The sequence below is a fragment of the Loxodonta africana genome, chromosome 3 (genome assembly GCF_030014295.1).
Source record: "Loxodonta africana isolate mLoxAfr1 chromosome 3, mLoxAfr1.hap2, whole genome shotgun sequence".
Lineage (NCBI taxonomy): Eukaryota > Metazoa > Chordata > Mammalia > Proboscidea > Elephantidae > Loxodonta > Loxodonta africana.
Window position 1 is genome coordinate 128,850,084 of NC_087344.1, and position 20,566 is coordinate 128,870,649.

General features: G+C 38.5%; 1 protein-coding gene across 1 annotated transcript; it reads right to left on the reverse strand.

The window, feature by feature from the left end:
* Positions 1–2,066: 2,066 nt before the first annotated feature.
* CTBS (chitobiase) lies at positions 2,067–16,742 on the reverse strand. The gene is made up of 7 exons (XM_064282169.1): positions 16,543–16,742; positions 13,571–13,709; positions 12,830–13,038; positions 11,796–11,967; positions 9,292–9,389; positions 8,793–8,951; positions 2,067–4,591 (listed from the first exon to the last, which is right to left on the reverse strand). The coding sequence occupies exons 1-7, from the start codon at positions 16,711–16,713 to the stop codon at positions 4,400–4,402; spliced, it is 1,140 nt and encodes a 379-aa protein (XP_064138239.1). The 5' UTR covers positions 16,714–16,742; the 3' UTR covers positions 2,067–4,399.
* Positions 16,743–20,566: the final 3,824 nt, after the last annotated feature.

Sequence of the window (20,566 nt, forward strand, 5' to 3'; positions counted from 1 at the left end):
TACTGAAGAAGGAGGAGGTTCACATGGAAAGGAGGGAAAATCAATAAGATCTGGTAGGGTGACATACTTTTTCATCTATCTGTAAGCAAACATGAAAATCGGTAAGATCTTTTAGAGTGACACATTCTTTTTTACCTGTCTGTAAGCATTTGATGATGCACACCAACAGTGCATTTTTTATTGACATGGTGGTGAATTCCTAAATCTGTATTTATAGCTCTATATGCTCTCATGCTCCAGTCTCTCCATTCCACAGTTATTGGACATTACACACAGGTATTTCAAACTAAATTTTTTTTTAATTCAATTCTTCCCCCAAACATGATTTCCTTCCAATATATCTTATCTCAGTTACCTGTTAAAACTCACCTCTTTATCAGAACTAGCTTTATGATATAGAATGTCCCCTTTCTGGAATGAACACTGTTCAATAGAACTTTCTGTGATAATGGAAATGTTCTATACTTGCACTGTCCTATATGGTAGCCACTGGCCACATGAGATATTGAGCTCTTGAAATGTAGCTTGTGTGACTGAGGAACTGAGTTTTAAATTTTAGTTCATTTAGCTACTTGTGGCAAGTGGCTACCAGAGTAGACAGCATAAGTCTAGGTAATATTCACTAGCAGCATACTTGAGGCTAAGCCCTGGCTCAGCACTGAGAAATTTAAAATACAGAAAAGGAAAAAAGGGCAAAAGAACAATTTTTTAACAAATAAGAGTTTAACATGTGTACACAGTATGGACTCAAGGCATAACTTGTTCAATGAATGCAAGCTCAGTGTGTATTTAAGAAAAGGAAAGAAAGCCAATGTCGAAAAGGGATATTTTGTACACTTAAGGATAGTTGGGTAGGTGGAAAGGAGTAACTAAAATACTGCAGAGCCTTCAGTTATGACTTTCTTGTGCCCTTCTGGAAAGCTTGCACATTACATTCTACCATCTTTGTATATTTTACCTTATAAATATTATTTAGTAATACCTTGACCCAAAATTAGAATTATTTGTACGAAAACAGTAAAGACAAAAAGAAAACCAAGCTTCCAGCTACAGACTGGAAAAAAAAAAATCCTACATTATAACTATAGTGCCTGGTTGGCACATAGTAGGCATTATAACAAGTATTTATTGATTTCTGAATGATCTTCCCAAAACAGCCCTGCCTTTAAGATTTAGAACTAAAGTGCAGAAAACCTAGCCTATTGTAACCATATACATTTAAGATAGTAAAGCACAGGCAGTGCTTCTCATCTTCACTGTAACTATCACCTAAGAATTATGTTAAAATGCAGGATCTGACTCAGTAGATCAGGAGAGAAGCCTGAGATTGTTCATTCCTAACAAGCTGCCAGGCAATGCTAATGCTGCTGATCCACAGACGATACTCGGAATACCAAAGGCTGTGGCACCAGATGGAGCCCAGGTGGCACAGTGGTTAAGAGCTCAGCTGCTAAACAAAAGGTCGACAGTTTGAATCCAAGTTCTACTGTCCTGTAGGATCCTAGGAGTCGGAATTGACTCGATGGCAATGCTTTTTTTTTTTTTTAATGGTACCAGATGGCCTGAGTTTGAGTCCTGGCTGTGCTACTTACCAGTTTCATGTCTTCAGCAAGTTACTTAATCTCTTAGTCTCAGTTTTTTCCTCAACTGTAAAACATGGGAAATAATAGTATCTCCCTCAATAAAATTTTTGGAGAATCAAAGGGGTTAATACACTTAGAAGAGCATTTGCCACAGAGCACACACTACTATATTCTTTAAATACCAATTCAGTTCCTAAGGGCTCAAAATTTATTATTACAGTAAAACCTGCAAAAGCCAAAACCTGTGTGAGGGAGAAACCTCTCAGAGAAGGAAACTCAAATATTTTCCACTAATAGAGAGTGAGAGAAAATGGTGACCACATCCTGTCAAAAGGGAAACCTTACAAGATCCAGAAAAACAAGACAGTCCCATTGAATTCCGGCTCTTATGGATTTCACTGTATCCTTATTTTTCTAACTTTCTTTATACGTTGTGAACAAAAGATTTTGAATCTGCAGCAAAAATTAAAATTGTTAGTCTGGTTTTTAGGACAGTTTAACTTTATTATTTCTATATGCCAATAAAGGAAATTATCTGACAATATCTACCAGTAAATAAACTTGCTTATTAAACAGGATTCTGACCTATGCATTTTCAGTGGTAGTAAAGGCAATTAACAATTAACGCATTTAAGAAAAACTTTTTTATATGAGAATTATAACTTTTAGAAGGGTAAGATGAGGTTTATTTTCGAAAGGTTATTCTTTTCATAAATAAAAAAAAAGCTGTTTCAGATTTACACATATCAAAAGTAGAACAGGCCCAGAAGAAAATTAGTACATTTTTACAATCTCAATTAGGTACATCAATTCAAACTTTGTCAAAAAATTTAAATATTTATTTGAACGGATTTGATGAACTATTGCCTAGGGTTTATGTTTCTTCATACTTCCTGCGGGAAGTACAAAGTGTTTCAGGGAATATTAGATGTAACATAAAGCAAAATCGTGGCTATTTAGCTATTTTTGAAGATTTCAAGTCTATTCATATTATTTTACAGTATTACATGTTATAATTATTTTCATTTTTTAATTATCTCAAAAATTAATGGCAAACATGACTATAAAATCCAACTATAAAGAAAAAATTTATTTCATCACATTTTAATAAATTTTTGCATGTAAATATTTAATATGTTCAGTGTTTTAGAACTCTGAAAATCTACAAGAAAATGGAGGTTTTGAACTTGCTATTTAATGTATCCAGAGATCAGAAGGAGCCCCGGTGGTACACCAGTTAAGCGTTCGGCTGCTAACCAAAAGGTCGACAGTTTGAATCCACCAGTGGCTCCTTGGAAACTGTATGGGGCAGCTCTACTAAGAACTTAGTTTTTGAAATTTAATTTGGAAATATAAAGGCAACAGTGATTCAACATATGCTATGGAAAACAGTTGCTTTTCATAAACAATAGGAAATATAATTTTCTCATAATAGATGCTTGAATCATCATTTATTCTAATTTGGTGGGGGTGGGGGAGGGAAATGTGCACGGAAGACAGTATTTATGAAAATCCAGAGAGCAAGGATGCAGGCTTTCAATCGAAGTATTTACAGGATCTAATATAAGGGCAGCAAAACGTTCTTAATTGCCTTGAGAAAGAAACTGAGACTTCTTATATATATAAGTTCTTTGAAGAAATAACTATTTTAGAAAGAGAATCATTATTTGAGAAACCAATCAATGTCTTTAGATAATTAAAAGTAAAATGAGAATGTAGAAAAAGAAAAAAAATTGACCATATAAACAAACCAAGCAAGAAATAAATTAATAGATGTCCATGATGAAAAAACCTGAGTAATTTGAAGGATAAATGACTGGGCATTGAATCAGCTTCCACACTGAGTTACTCCTATTGTAAAATCTCAGATATAACCTCACCAAAATTTAGTTTAGTTGGAAAATATTAGGTATCTCTGACTAATTCAAAATATTACTAAGCTGTCTTATTTCATGAGCACTTTTCATCTTTTATAGATTTTTTTTTTCTTCCTCACTCAAGTGCCCCAGAGAACATGAGTGTTGTATGGAGTCAGGAAGCAGAAAAATTATTTTCATGGGTTTGATAACCCTAAAGAGGAGACACTAAATTCCAGGCTTTACATTTAAGATTAAACCAAAAAACCAAACCCAGTGCATTTCCATGTAAAAAAAAAAAAAAGAAACTCGTTGCTGTCGAGTTCATTCTGACTCATAGTGACCCTATGGGACAGAGTAGAACTGCCCCATAGAGTTTCCAAGGAGCGCCTGGTGGATCTAAACTGCCAAGCCTTTGGTTAGCAGCAGTAGCACTTAACCACTACTTCACCAGGGTTTTCATATTTAAGATTACTGAAAAAAAATGTACAGAGCAAACTGCTCTGAAAGATTGTTTTTAAAAAATATCCTAAGCAAACAATTTCCTGTTCAAATTATACATGTTTAAAAATTAACATTGATTTATAGCTTATTATCTCACTACCATAGAAAAAATTTAGCATAATAAAATTCTAAAATCCATTGTTCCTAACTGAGCTATACTGTTAAAACATCTTACAGAGGAATATTTAATATAGGAAGTTGACCTGTTTCTTACCTTTGGGTTCCTGGTGCACTAAAGATATTAATATGTGCATAGTTTTCAAATTCAAACAATCAAAACATCTCTTAATTCTTTATCTCTTTCTTGGATATACTAATAACGAAAGCATATAGCAGCATGATCAAAATGTACACATACATTTATCTCCTTAAGAAACCAGATCTATTTACAAAGATCATTTTTCTAAATCTTAATAGTTTGACAAAAGATACTCATACAAAAGTTGCTTATCTCTGTCACAGCTTTGGTTTTAAGACTTTCCACATTTCTTCAGTCTGCTGTTTAGCTTCGGGATGTCCAGAGTAATCCAGAGAGTTTGCATTCCACATACCAATGCCCCGTAAACCATGCTGGATTACATATACTGCTTTTAAAGCAATGCTCTGAGGGTTATCATACCACACTTGATGAAAACGGCCAGCAGAATCCTATACAAATAAAATGGAAATTTAAAGTATTCAGTACAATAAGAGGGAAAAATGTTTCTTAAATCCAATTATTTAAAAAGGATCCAATAAAACAATAAAAATTTTAGGGCACAATACTTTCTAACCTCTATTACACCATGGTTCTGTATATGATAGATATTATTGCTTATGGCACTTAACAGCAGCAGAGGTTACACAAATGAGCCTTCTAATATACTCCATTCAAGGTCCTTCTCATCCCCTAAAATTTTTCCCTTGGTCTAATCCAATGATTGTCACGCAAGGCACACATCTGAATCACTTGTAGACCTTTTGAAAGAACAGACCTGTAGACACCACACCACATGGTATCATTGAAAACCCTATGGAGCGCAGTTCTACTCTGAAACTAATGGGGTCGCCATGAGTCACAATCAACTCAACAGCAGCTGGCTTTCTTTTATTTTGGTTTTACCAAACTGATATCATAGAACACTGTCCTTCATACTGGTTTCTAAGAGTGCTGTGAAACAGGGTTCTATGTTAAACAATTAAACCATTTTATGTACTGCAGGACTTGATGTTGTGTCCTGATTCCAACTCATGGTGACCCTATAGGAGAAAGTATAACTGCCCATAGGGCTTCCTGTAATATTTCCAGGAGCATATCAACAGATCTTTTCTGCCATGGAGCCACTGGTATGTTCAAATTGGCAACCTTTCTATTGGCAATCTTTTAGTTAGCACTTAACAACTGCACTAACAGAGCTCCTTGCAGAACTTCTTAGATCCCTTAATATACTGTTTTACATTATATATCTCCAAGAGGGACATACAGTATACAGTGTTTTCCAAATATATTCAGCCATGGAATAAGTGTGGATGTGTGTCTGTGTGAGTGTAATATTAACAGAGTTCTATAAAATACTGTTTGGCAAAGACAGGATTACCATGCAGCCTACTTTAACTAATAGGTGTATACTCTAGATTCTAATGTTTAGAAAGCTCTACACTAAAGCTTTCTGCCTTTTCCATGAATTTATTTTTTCCTCATTTCTGTCTGCTTTTTGCTTCAACTCTTAGATAGCTGTGAATATTAGAGATTTGAATTCCCTATCAGGTAGTTCTAGTGCCTTTTCTTCTTCTAGAAAGTCACCTGGTGTTTTTATCTTGGACACCTACTGGAATCATCCTGTCCTGTTTTTGTATGTTTTGATATTGTCTGCTGTCTTTGGGACATTCAGTAGTTATTTTCTATGTTTATTGATTATAGATCTGTTTGTTTCATCCTGCTTTTTTTATTTGGTTATGTCTCAGCAGGTGGGCTGAGCATTCTTTGTTGTTTACTTGTCTGTGGTTATGATACTTTTCACCTCCATGTCCAGTGGCCAGGTCTGATGGCTCAGCTATGGTGCAGCAGGGCAGGTCCAGCTGAAGGGGAGGGGCTGGGCTGGGTTGTTTGTAGCATGTACTAGGGTCGACAAGGTGGGCCAGGAATCAGTGTTGGGCAGGTTCTGGTAGGCTGTTCCTGTGCTGCTCTGGGGTGTGATATTTGGTGCACAGTGCGGGTAGGTAGGAAGGAGGGTGGAGGTTGTGATGTGTGGAGCTAATATGGGTATGGGAAAGAGGAGAGAGAAGCAGGAGCCAAAAACAAACAAACAAAAATGCTAAGGGAGCTTACCATTGGAGTGAAGAGATGAGAAACTGAGAAATGGAGAAAAACAAAAAGGGAAAAAGGAGAAAAAAAAACTAGATAAAAATTTGGAAGGAAAAGAAAAGAAAAGCGCCCAGGGGCTCCACTGGTGTGGCTTCAAAGACTGGGGAAGTGGCTCCCATATAGTATAACCTGGCTAGAGGGGGTATAGATGTCACACAGCGCCAGATATTCAGAAGACAGGAAAAGAAGGTAAGTATAGAGAGATGATAACTGAGAAACGAAGAAAGACAGAAAGGAAAAAGGAGAAAAAAGAAATGCCCCCAGGGATTCCACCTATGTGGCTGCACAGACTTGGGGAGTGGCTCCTAAGCCATGCAGTGCAGCCCTGCTTGAAGGAGCTCCCAAGCCACGAAAAGAAAAAGAAAACAAACAAAACAAAAAAAAGCTCCAGGGATCCCACTAGCATAGTGTCACAGGCTGGGGGAGTGGTTCCGCGGTCGAGCATTGCTTCACAGCCTTTCAAGAGGAAGCAAAGATGCCATACGGAGCCAAGTGTTCAAGAAAAAGGAGGGGGAGGTGATGAGAGGCATAGAAGAAACCAAAAAAGAAATGGGAAAAGCAACACTAGCAACAGACAAATGGCACTCAGAGAGCTGGCTAATGTGGGCAGGGTGAATCCAAGTGGCCCAGGGCCGAAGTAGCTGCCTCTGGGCCAAGAGACTGCAGCTGGCAGGAAGCAGAGGAGGCCAAGGGGGGAGGGGGAGAGAAGGGGGGCGGTAAGGAAAGCATATATCACTGGTTACCGAGTGCTCTGTCTCCTGCTGGGAACTTTGTGAAGTTGCCTTCCCGTACTCCCTGTCCACCAATCTCCGATGTGAGCAGGGCAAATCCAAGAGGCATGGATGCTGCGCTTCCCAGCCAGCTGAGCCACCACTGCCAGCCAGGAAAAATGGAGGTACAGCAGCAGGGAGAGGATGCAGGGTGGGAAAGCATGTATCGTTGGTTACCGGGTGCCCTGTCTCCTGCTGGGAGCTCTGTGAAGCTGCTTTCCCATGCTCCCTGTCTGCCGATCTCTGACAGGAGTCCAAAATGGTGAATCCGTGCTGTGTTAGCTGATAGGGGACCTCTGCATGTATCTCTCCTCGCTCTCTATTCTCTGTTAGTTTCTTATTCTATTTGGTGCTTGGCTGAGTTCTTTAGCTCTTCATTTGTTACTTTGGGTTCCAGGACTGATGTTATGTCTCTGTTTTAGTTTTTTGGGTCTCTGCTATGGAGGGACAGCGTGGTGCTTCTGTCTATTGGCACCATGCTGGCTGGAAGTCCTACACTAAAGTTTTCTATATAATTGATACGTAGGCATATACATGTATATCAATTAAAATTTATTAAATGTGGTGTTTGCAGTCATAGCTTATAAATGGTTATCAGACTATTAGTCAGGAACACAAGCCCTTGCTGCTTATATCATTTTAAGGTGCCTTTATAAGTAACCCAAGGAACCCTAGTGGTGCTGTGCTAAGGCACTCAGCTGCTAACCAAAAGGTTGGAGTTTTGAATCCACCAGCCACTCTGTGGGAGAAAGATGTGACAGTCAGCTTCTGTAAAGTTTACAGCCTTGAAAACCCCATGAGACAGTTCTACTCTGTCCTATAGGGTTGCTATGAGTCAGAATTGACTCGATGGCAGTGGGTTTAGCTTAGGTTTTGGTTTTATAAGTAATCTAATCCAAAGTAAGTCAGCAGTTTGAATCCACCAGCCACTCCTTGGAAACCCTATGGGGCTGTTCTACTCTGTCCTATACAGTCGGAATCCCGCTGTGAGTCAGAATCAACCCAACTGCAATGGGTTTTCAGAATCCAACGTAAATTCAGAGATTGTACTTAGATTTGTGAGGTGTGAAAAAGATTATGCTAAAGATAAATTATGAAAGTTATAATTCTTCTTGACCTCTTTAGTACGGCAACTCCTATTTATCAAACAACTGACAGAAATGCTACTCATTTACTATATTTCTTTAGGTTTCTTTTGTAATATTTTTCTGTCTCTAATTTTCAACATTATTTATAATTCGTCTTTTCAATAGCGCATCACTTGAATTATAAAATAAACTTGAAATGATGCCATTTTTCCATTGTGAAGTCCATGATGAGGCATCACCCATTCTCAGCCTTGCTCCTCCCTGTGGAAAAGCCTCATCAGAATCTGTAGGCTACTTTGAAATGAAGGCTTCCAGAGCTGGAAACCTATTTTGGATCGAAGCCCTCTGGAAAGGCAACAGTCATCATAACATAATTGTCAACTGTTAAAGGAAGTCTTGTTTATGATATGCAAATTTTATAGCATCATGTAAAGTAATAAGTGGCCCAAGAAGAGCAGATCCACTATTAGCATAACTTGAATTGCTCCCCAAGAAACTAAGATTCCTGATTCCACAGATTCAAAAATAAGTTTATTCCTGTATGTTATGCTCTAAAAGAAAACTGATAAAAATTCTTATATCAAATATCAAATTATAAAAATATCCAATTAATAGAATAAATGTTCATTAATTGTGAAAAGTCTTACTTTATAGTTATAATAAGGAGCCTGCTGATCTTCATTCCACTGGCCTCCAGAAATAGAACTATTTATTTGCTTCATGATCACTTTATACGGCACCTGACGTCCAGCAGCGTCACTACAAGGAGCCCCCCGGAAAGGAACTTTTGCAATGGTACAAATATCCTAGAAATGCAAAAATGATCATGTTAATTCAGCAAATTTTAAGAACTAAATCACAAAATATTATCAAAAACTATTTGTTAGAAATCAAATCTATGTTCTAAACAGATAACCTGACTATACAGAATATAATTCAAATTGAATTTCATTATTAAATAAAAATGTATGATATTCAGAAGGCTTCATGGGACTAAATAATTAAAAATAAAATATCTACTTCTTAGTATCAAACTATATTTCAGAAATTCTAAATGAAGCTTATATTTTTCTAGTAAAACAAATCAGGTTTTAAAAAATCTAACAGTAGAAAGAAAAAATTACATAGCACACGATGTGTTCTTACCGCAGACAGTTTCAGACAAGTATAATCGTAACCATACCAGGGAACTCCCATTACAAGTTTCCTAGGGTTAATGCCCATGTTGATGTAGTCATCATATCCTAATCAAGAAGGGACAGGAAAATCAGATCTTTTCCTCTTCATGTCTGATAAGGGGTTAATATACACTACGCAACCACTTAGAATCTAAATTTGTAAAAAAAAGTACAATTTATGTAAAATACTAATATAGTGTCCTTCTAATATGATATTATAGAAGTGATCCCTTAAGAACTATAAACACTATATTTTTTTATAAACCATTCCTTTTTGAACAACAGAAAACATTCAAAACAAGTGAGATCAAATTGAAGCAAAAACTCAACAAAATTTAATCTAGGAAGAATGACATATTTCAGGCGATTGTGCTAATTGTGTCTATTAAATGTTGAGACATGATATAGTTGATATTCTAGATTCTAAAATTTTTAAAAAGTCCTATAAGTCTGAACATTTCTGGCAGGGATGGTCTCAGAATATCTTATATATGTCATGCTTTAGAAATATCCTATAAGTATGAATGACAGCTGGGAATAAGAAAAAGTTCCCCTGAAATGCTGTAGTAGATAACCTGTAGTTATAGGAGACAAAAAGAAAAATGAACAAATTCCTGGAACTATTCAATCCCTTTCCTTGCCCAGCACTACAAAGTATATTTTCCCACCAGAACAAGAATAAGGTAGTTAAAACTTTACAGAAAATAAAGAAGAGAAGGAGAAACAAGAATGGGAGAAGTGAATCTTAGAGTATTGACAATAAATGGGTCAACGTGTAGTTTAAAAGACAACTAAAATTTGTTAATTTCAGATGCATTACTGATTAAATGGACTTGTATGGACTAGGTGGTAAGTCACTCACAATTTCATTATTTCTGTAAGAAATGTTACAATTTGAAACAAAGTATTTATAAGCTAGAAACTTCCTCCAAATGTATAATAAACGATAATTAGAACAATTAAATCCTTGTTTACATTTCAGAATAGAAGTCCAGGTATTTGCTAGAATAGCTTATGTGAAAGATTATACTTAGAAGCTCTACCAATCTCTATTATTACACTTCAATGAACTAAATAAATCAATTCTATATTTGCACATACCTATCTTGAATATGGAAGCCCTTGTGTTGTAGTGGTTAAGAGCTACAGTTGCTAACCAAAAGGTCTGCAGTTCAAATCCCTCAGGCACTCCTTGGAAACCCTATGGGGCAGATCTACTCTGTCCTATAGGGTCGCTATGAGCCAGAATCGACTCAATGGCAGTGGATTTGGTTTGTTTATCTTGAATATAAGTCTAAATATCCTTATAAGAGTTAAAGGACAGAAATCTTGTGATTATGCTATGAGGACCTGGCAGAAGAGTAAATTCACCTAAGATAGCTTCCAAAGTAAAGAGAAGTAAAATTATACTAGAGATACATTATATGCTAGAAATACAAGCCTATGGGGGAAGGTTTAACATTTTTCCCATAGGTGTAAATTTTCTCAGATGATTTTTAAGAGAGTAGGTGTACCACTACCTTAAGATTATATTCCGATTCAACATTTGTAAAAGGTAAAAGGAAAATCTGGCCTGAAATCATATAACTAAGATACAATTGTAAGAAGAACTCAAGTAGGCCATGATTTAACTACTTTTTAGATGGCAGACTGTTAAGTACTAACACTATTTTTCACCAATGTTATATATTAATTTCTATTTTGTGCTTTTTCTTAATGGAGTGGAGTCAAGCTAGGCAGCCCATGAAATATATCACCAGTGTTTCCTTAAATGGTACAGCGGTTAAAGTGCTTTGCTACTACCCAAAAGGTCGACAATATGAACTCACTAGCTGCTCTGTGGGAGAAATATGTTGCAGTCTGCTTCTGTAAAGATTTACGGCCTTGGAAACCCTATGGGGCAGCTCTACTCTGTCCTATAGGGTCACTGTGAGTTGGAATCGACTCGAAGGCAGTGGGTTTTTTTTTGTTTTGTTTTGTTTCCCAAAATATATTCAGTGGTGTTCTTCAATATATTAACAATCTCCCATGGTAAAGGTTCCATGGACAAGTAAGTTTGGGAAACGTTAAGTTTACTGCAGGGCTTTTCAGAGCCTTTAATGTTATTGTGCACTGTTAACTATCCAAGAGGAGATGGGGATGCATCATTTCCCAAATGTGTGCAACAATGAACCTGTCATTGATAGAGCACAATTATTGTCTCTTCCAAGAAACACAGCTTGGGAAACCCTAAATTAAATAATTACTTTTAAATTTAACAGAACAAAGTTGTTATTTTTCAAATTTTAAATAGTATGTACTTAAATATAATCTGACAAAAACAATTAGGACATGATACAACGAAGCCAGGATCTAAGATTTTACTTCTGTATGAAAATGTATACGAATAAATTAGAAATACTAGAAGCTGTCTTAATGCTTGAGGTGCTAGGATTAACATTACTAATAAATGATCATTTTGTGGGTTCTTACCAGTTAATGTCTGATTATAGGGAGCATTGGCTGCTGCAATACAGTCTGACCAGACCTGACTTTGTTCATCATATGACATCACAAAGACGAAGTCACAAGCATCTGCAATTCCAGTATAATTATAGCACCTTTTGTCTATGTTCTTTGGAGACCAAGCTACATCAAAGGTGACCTGTGGAAAAACACATACAATTTTATGTAACATGACCAAATCTGCAGATTAGGTCAGATGTTTTCTTGATGATATGTTTTCTGCTCATGCTACCCAAGGAAAACAGGGCTGCTTACAGTATATGAACTTAAGGTTTGACATGTAAAGAACTAAAACAGTTCTAACAAAACAAAACAAAAAAAAACCCAAATCTACTGCCATTGAGTCGATTCTGACTCATAATGACCGTTAGGACAGAGTAGAACTGCCCCATAGGGTTTCCAAGAAATAGGAAGTTCAGAGCCTATGAAATAAGGGAGACAAGACACTTTCCTAGAACTACCTCTACTCTGAGGCAACAGCTGTTCCCATCCTGGACTGCTGAAAGCAGGACTTGTACTAGGACCGCCTTGACTCCTGCTGACCCCACTGCCTATATAATACAATAAAACCTGCAGCAGCCATAACCGGTATAAGGTGGAGGCCTGTCAGAGAAGAAAATGCAAATATTTTCCACTAAAAGGACTGATAGAAAAGTGGTAAGACTGCACCCTGTCAAAGGTGGAAAACTTGGAGAGGAGAAACAAGGCAGTCCCATGGAGTTCTGGCTCTCACAGGCCTCACTGTACTTCTAACCCTGCTGCAAGGCAAGTAGATGGGGCAATCCCGGTGTTGTATTTTGATATTTAGAGATGAGAGTACCTTAAAATTTCTTAAAATCCCTCTAGTAAGACTCTCTAAAGTTCCAGAAAATTTTTTACAATCTATATGCTGAAATTCTTTCCCATTCCATTACTACAAAACTGAGATCCCATTAGTCATACCCTCATGAATACATTTGATAGGGAAAATACGAAGTTTAAAAAGAAAAATTTTTTTTTACCTGTGACCCCTCAATTTCACGGTGGAAAGCATCTGTGGTTTCTTTGACTAAAGCAGTTAATGCATCATATTCTGGTGATGAACAATTAACTTCTTGCTCTATGTCTATATTAATTCCATCCATGTATTGTTTTTTGGCCAAAATAAGTTTTTGAGCTATCCAAGATGCTCTGAAACTAGGATCAATGATATCCTTTACAGATACATCTCCTGTGGGAGAAACATACATCTTTTGTGCAAATATGCTTTTTATAGTTAAATGACATTTACTTTACAAATCTATTCCAAAGAGATCTAAATGTCTTTAAAACATCTCATCATACTAAAATACTAAGCCCCTAATTTAAGTTTTCTAAATGGAGAAATAATATAGCAAAATAATAGATAGCTATTACTCAGATTCTCTAATTAATATTATGAATAATTGTGAAATCATTCTCAGATCAGAAGCAGAAATTGTAGACTATGACCAAAGATTATCTTGGTAATGAGGCATTCACATTTTGCTCAAAACCAGACATTGGTTTATTTAGCTCTTTAAAAATATTTGTATTTGTACAATGAATTAAACAGCATCTAAGATTAATTTTTTTTTCAAGATTAATTTTAGTATGCTAAAAAATACCAGATAAACATAAAGAGGGAATTTTTTGGAAAGCCAAGACTAGCACGAACAGTACAATATCACAAGGGGTAAATATAAATTCATCAATTTACATATCCAGTAAAAGCTGTAACTTACCTTTTAGCACTACCCTGGCTCCTTTTGAATGAGCGTAGCACATAAGCTCTGAGTCATATTTTCCAAAAGCTGCCAAAGTTGTGATCTGTGACCAGTCATAATATTTCCAAGTTTTGTATCCAACGTCAAAAACAAAGACCTGCCAGAGCAACAGTAAATTAAGAGCTAAATAAACCAGTGTATGATTTTGTGCAAAATGTCAATGCCTAATCATCACTTTAACCAAGAAGACTGTGGTGGTGATCATCCAAAAACCATTAAACACCGCCCTTCTGCCAGGCACTATAGTGGACACTGATAGTTCATTAGTGAATGACACGTACCAAACAAACCCATTGCTATTGAGTCCATTCCAACTCATAGTGACCCCATGTGACAGTGAAGAACTGCCCCATAGGCATTTCTTTAAAGAAGCAGATCGCCAGCTCTTTCTCCCATGGAGCTGATGGGTAGGTTCCAATGCCAACCTTTCTGTTAGCAACCAGTACTTAACCCTTGCACCACCATTTATACACATACATTTAAATCCCCAGCCTCAAAGGTAATTATCTGCTAAATTGAGAGCTTGGACCACTTCCTGTCTCCACAAAAGATCTGTTCTTTGGACTAAGCTTTTCCATTTTCAAGAAGTTGTCCAATGCCTGCTACAGCCACACTCTAGGCAGTCATGTGGTTTTAGTTTTAATATTTTCTCCATAATGGAGTTTGGTCAAGTTGGAAAAGGCTTTATAAGTTATTAGGAGGGGTAGAAGGAAAATTTATTGAAAGACCAATTTTTACCACCTTTCCTGGGTGATTCTGAGGTGCTGTAACGAAAGGGCTGCTAAAACCCAAAACCAAACCCCTTGCCATCGAGTCGATTCCGACTCATAGCGACCCTATAGGACAGAGTAGAACTGCCCCATAGAGCTTCTAAGGAGCGCCTGGTGGATTCAAACTGCCGACCTTTTGGTTAGCAGCCGTAGTTCTAAACCACGAAGCCACCAGTGTTTCTGAAAGGGCTGCTAAGTATAGAAATATAAAAGTAAGCAAAACATTCTGCCTTCTAACACACTGGGAGTGCTGAGATCCTTCAAAGTAAATCCTCATTTTCTTGGAAACCAAGAAATACATCTTGCTATTTTGGAACAGGGAGCCCTGGTGGCACAGTGGTTAAGTGCTTGGCTAATGGAAAGGTCGGCAGTTCACCGGTCTGCTTGGGTGCGAAAGATGTGTCAGTCTGCTTCTGCAAAGATTTAAGCCTTGGTCAAGTTGTGCGACTTCCCCTGTATTGTGTATGTATTGCCTTTCCCTTCACCAATTAACACATGTCTTACCTTCTAGTTAGTGATGATTTCCCCTCCCTACACCTCCCCTCCCTGGTAAGCCCTCAAAGATTGTTTCTTTCTGTGTGTAAACCTTTTCTTGAGTTTTTACAATAGTGGTCTCATACAATGTTTGTCCCTTTGTGATTGACTTATTTCATTCAGCATAATGCCCTCCAGATTAATCCATGTTGTGAGATTCATCATTGTTCTTTATTGTTGCGTAGTAGTCCATTGTGTGTATGTACCATAATTTGTTTATCCATTCATCTGTTGATGAGTACTTGCTTCGGTTGTTTCCATCCTTTTGCAATTGTGAATAATGCTGCAATGAACATGTGATGGCTTTTATTTTTCTAGGATATGCTCCTAGGAGTGGGATTGTTGGATCATACAGTATTTCTATTTCTAGCTTTATAAGAAAGTGCCTTATGGTTTTCCATAAGGCACTTTCCATAGTGGTTGTACCATTTTACATTCCCACCTAAAGCAAAGCAAGCCACTGGGGAACACGAAAAAGGGAGGGGATGGGGGGGTAAGGGGGAAGTGCTGACACAGTGCAGGGATTGTAACCAATGTCATGCAACAATTTGTATACAAATTTTTTGAACAGGAAACTAATATGCTCTGTAAGCTTTCACCTAAAGCACAATAAAATGTTTTTTTAAAAAAGGGAAAGGATTTTTTTTTTCTCCAAAGAAGATATACAAATAGACAACAAGCATAGGAAAAGAAGAACGGCATCATTAGTCAGTGGGGAAATGTAAATCAAAACCACGATGAGATACCACATCATATCCACTCAAACCAAAAACCAAACCCAGTGCCGTCCAGTCGATTCCGACTCATGGCAACCCTATAGGACAGAGTAGAACTGCCCCCATAGAGTTTCCAAGGAACGCCTGGCGGATTCCAGCTGCCGACCCTTTGGTTGGCAGCCGTAGCACTTAGCCACTACGCCACCAGGGTTTCCTCATACCCACTAAAAAAAAAAATAGGATGACTATAATCAAAACAATGGAAAATAACACGGCTTGGTGAAGATGTGGAGAAACGGAAACCTTGTATATTGCTGATAAATAGGAACATAAAATGGCACAGCCCTGTGAAAAACTGTTCCATGGTTCCTCAAAAGGCTAACCTAAGATCCAGAAATTACACTCCTAGGTATACATCCATTAGAATTAAAAAAGATATTTAAAATGTAAACAAATGAAAAGATTGACGCCTTGGGAACCCTATGGGGCAGTTGTTCTACTCTATCCTGTAGGGTCAGCGAGTGGGAATTCCACTCGATGGCAATATTTTTTTGTTTTGTTTAGAGAACATCTAGTTTTCCTACCTTTCTTGCTTTTACACCGAGATGCACCAGGAGAGGCAGAAACGGGTAATGAAAGGAATTTGCCTTTGCAGTCAAATCTGAGTGTGAACACTTGCCTGCCTCTCTCAGGCACTTACTGACTGTGAGACCTGGGAAGAGTTACTCAACCTCTCTGCCCGAGTATACTTCCCCATCTGTAAAATGAAGGCAACCATTCAACAGGAAATCCCACGAGTGGTCACAACTGGTTTCGGCGCCCACACCACCTCTTTTTAGGGCTCGGTTCTACTCTACATTCTATTCAAGTCTTGGGGGCCAGAACGGAAGGGCAGGCAAGAGGAGCTGACCTCGTGGTCGGGGTGGTGGCGGATGGGTCGGCACAGCGTTGGCTCCTCGCATGGGCAGTCGGCATCGGCATTGGTCACGAGGGGCAGCGCCAGCAGCAGGAGAGCAAGGCCGTGGAGACCGCGCAGCTGGCGGGCGCAGGGGCGCGGGGATCGGAGCTGCGTGCCTGACATGCCGGCGCTTCACTCGGCCGCCGGGACGTCTCTGAGCTGCTGAGACAGGCTACTTTCGCGCGCGGGGCAGGGCGGAGCTCTTGGGGGCGCGGTCTGGAACTTGGGAAGTGCTGGCGGTCGCCCTGGCTTACTAGTGAAGGAGAATGGAGAAGGCACACCATGGAAGTTTTCCCAGAGCGAGCCAGTGCTTTAGTGCTGAGCAGACCGTTTGATGACAAAATTAAATCAAACGGATGTCATCTCTACCACCTCTATTCCCCACAACATCGCACCTCTCTTTGGCTCTTTTGTGGTCGTTTGTCTTCTCCATACGGAGTGTGAAGGTGGAAAGGGGCCCCAAAATAGAATGGAGTGCGTTGCAGGGGATGGCTGAGAAACATGGTTGGAATGGCCAGAAGATTTATAGCATACGGATTCCCTCTGAGTTTAAGATGGTAGTTTACAAGCATCTAATTTCGCTTCTTCCCTTACTTAAACCCACAGGACAAGGAGACAACAGCAACATTTTGAAAGCTGGAAAGCACAGCATGAGAAGTACCTGACCAAAGCCACAGATAGTGAAAAAACTCCATTTAAACCTTGGAACCCTCAGAAGGTTCAGGAACTTCAAGAGATAACTCAGGATGTCAAAAATAAGGAGGATTAGGTGAATTGAAAGCTGCTCAAAAGGCAGGTCTCTAGATCCCCCTTGTGCTTCATGTGTCTGGGTCACGGTCCCTCTCCCATCCAGGCTGAAGCCTAGAGGTTTAATTCTCTGGAGTGGGAATTGTTAAAACAAAAATCATGTTAAGCCAATAATAGAAATTAATTAAAGTTTATTGAATATACAATTTGCAGATCAGGTAACATTCTGACTAGAGTGTCAGAAATGTTCCAAACATGAGAAGAACTTCCAAAATTCTTATAGCAAATCTTATGGCCATTGCCACAGAAAAAAGTGTGGGAACAGAACTGATAAACAAATTTGTGGTCAGGAAGGATTTTCATACACCATTGTCTTGAAGAACAACTAAAATAATTACTCATTTGTTGTTGTTAGGTCCATTGAGTCAGTTCCGACTCACAGTGACCCTACACGCAACAGAATGAAACACTGCCAGGTCCTGTGCCATCCTCACAATTGTTGCTATGCTTGAGCCTGTTGTTGCAGCCACTGGGTCAATCCATCTTCTTCAGGGTCTTCCTCTTTTTCACTGACCCTCCATTTTACCAAACATCATGTCCTTCTCCAGGGACTGATCCCTCCTGATAACATTTCCAAAGTATATGAGACGTAGTCTCACCATCCTTGCTTCTAAGGAGCATTCTGGTTGTACTTCTTCCAAGACAGATTTGTTCCTTCTTCTGGCAGTCCGTGGTATATTCAATATTCTTCTCCAACACCACAATTCAAGGGTATCAATTCTTCTTTGGTCTTCCTTATTCATTATCCAGTTTCACATGCATATGAGGTGATTGAACACACCATGGCTTGGGTCAGGGATACCTTACTCCTTAAGGTGACATGTTTGCTTTTCAACACTTTAAAGAGGTCTTTTGCAGAAGATTTGCCCAATGCAATGCATCTTTTGATTTCTTGGCTGCTGCTTCCATGGGTGTAGGTTGTGAATCCAAGTAAAATGAAATCCTTGACAACCTCAATCTTTTCTCCATGTTGCTTATTGGTCCAGTTGTAAGGGTTTTTGTTTTCTTTATGTTGAAGTGTAATCCATACTGAAGGCTGTGGTCTTTGATCTTCGTCAGTAAGTGCTTCAAGTCGTCTTCACTTTCAGCAAGCAAGGTTGTGTCATCTGTATGAAGCAGGTTGTTAATAAGTCTTCCTCCAATCCTGATGCCCTGTTCTTCTTCATATAGTCCAGCTTCTCGGATTATTTGCTCAGCATACAGATTGAATAGGTATGGTGAAAGGATACAACCCTGACACATACCTTCCCTGACTTTAAACCATGCAGCATTCCCTTGTTCCATTCAAATGACTGCCTCTTGATCTGTGTACAGATTCCTCATAAGCACAATTAAGTTCCAGAATGCCCGTTGGAACTTAATTGATCCACACAGTCAAATGCCTTTGCATAATCAATAAAACACAGGTAAACATCTTTCTGGTATTCTCTGCTTTCAGCCAGGATTCATCTGACACCAGCAATGATATGCCTGGCTCCACATCCTCTTCTCAATCAGGCTTGAATTTCTGGCAGTTTCCTGTGGATGTACTGCTGCAGCTGTTTTTGAATGATGTGCAGCAAAATTTTGCTTGCATGTGATATTAACGATATTGTTTGATAGTTTCCACATTCAGTGGGATCACCTTTCTTGGGAATAGGCATAAATATGGGTCTCTTCCAGTCGGTTGGCCAGGTAGCTGTCTTCCAAATTTCTTGGCATAGACGAGTGAGCACTTCTAGTGCTGCATCTGTTTGTTGAAACATCTCAATTTGTATTCTGTCCATTCCTGGAGCCTTGTTTTTCAGCAATGACTTCAGTGCAGCTTGGACTTCTTCCTCCAGTACCAATGGTTCCTGATCATATGTTACCTCCTGAAAAGGTTGAACATCTACCAATTCTTTTTGGTATAATGATTCTGTGTATTCCTTCCATCTTCTTTAGATGTTTCCTGCGTCGTTTAATATTTTCGCCGTAGACTTCTTCAGTATTGCAACTTGAGGCTGGAATTTTTTTCAGTTCTTTTAGCTTGAAAAATTATGTGTCCTTCCCTTTTGTTTTCCTATCTCCAGGTCTTTGCACATGTCATAATACTATCCTTTGTCTTCTCAAGCTGCTCTTTGAAATCTTCTGTTCAGTTCTTTTACTTCACCATTTTTTCCTTTTTTGCAACTCAGCATTCAAGAGCAAGTTTCAAAGTCTCTTCTGACATCCATTTAGGCTCTTCTTTCTCTTCTGTCTTTTTAATGACCTCTTGCTTTCTTCATGTATGATGCCCTTGGTGTTATTCCATAATTTGTCTGGTCTTGGGTCACTAGTGTTCAGCACGTCAAATCTATTCTTGAGATGGTCTCTAAATTCAGGTGGGATATACTCAAGGTTGTACTTTGGCTCTTGTCTACTTGTTCTAATTTTCTTCAGTTTCAACTTGAACTTGCATGTGTGTAATTGATGGTCTGATCTGCAGTCGGCCCCTGACCTTGTTCTTACTTAGGATATTGAGCTTTTCCATTGTCTCTTTCCACAGATGTAGTCAATTTGATTCCTGTATATTCCCTCTGGTGAGGTCCATGTGTATAGACACCATTTATGTTCGTGAAAATAGTAATTTGCAATGAAGAAGTCATTGGTCTTGAAAAATCAATCATGCGATGTCCAGCATTGTTTACTGATTTATCCTAAACATAGCTACCAATCTGACCTTCGGAGTCTGTTTCCCAAAGCTGACTGAATTCTTCAAAAGAGCACAACATCCAAGACAAACTTGTTTTACTAGTTTATCTAGACCATTGTTTGACTCAAAGGTGGCTTTTGGAAACGAGTTTTTTCAAGGCTCAAGTTTCAGAAGGACATGTAAGGGCAATGGCTTTTGCAGGTTACCCCAACTTCCGTGAAAGCTAGAAATCTGGGTTCCAAGAGAATTAAAACTCTTTTGTCAGTACTGTACCTAAAACAGGGGCACAAGTGACTTTGTGCCTACTGAAAACAAACTCCCATTCATATCCCTCACTAGGCTGTCAGAATCAGATTAACCAAAGAGTCTGACCTAAGGATATTATATCAGGTTTTTCTAGACAAGCTACACACCCAGATCATCCTATAGTGAAATTCCAAGTCAAAAGCAAGTGCCACCCACTCAGAGCTGCCTCTCTTTTTAATTTTTAGTTTTTTACTTTTAATCATGGACCCA

What these genes read in the sequence shown, in the direction of transcription:
- CTBS (XM_064282169.1), bottom strand. Translation starts at nt 16,713, where the DNA reads ATGTCAGGCACGCAGCTCCGATCCCCGCGCCCCTGCGCCCGCCAGCTG. An exon ending in GTGAAATTGAGGGGTCACAG is followed by an intron (nt 11,968 to 12,829) that starts GTAAAAAAAAAT and finishes GTTTTTCCACAG; the next exon opens with GTCACCTTTGATGTAGCTTG. An exon ending in CTCCTTATTATAACTATAAA is followed by an intron (nt 4,592 to 8,792) that starts GTAAGACTTTTC and finishes TTATTTGTATAG; the next exon opens with GATTCTGCTGGCCGTTTTCA.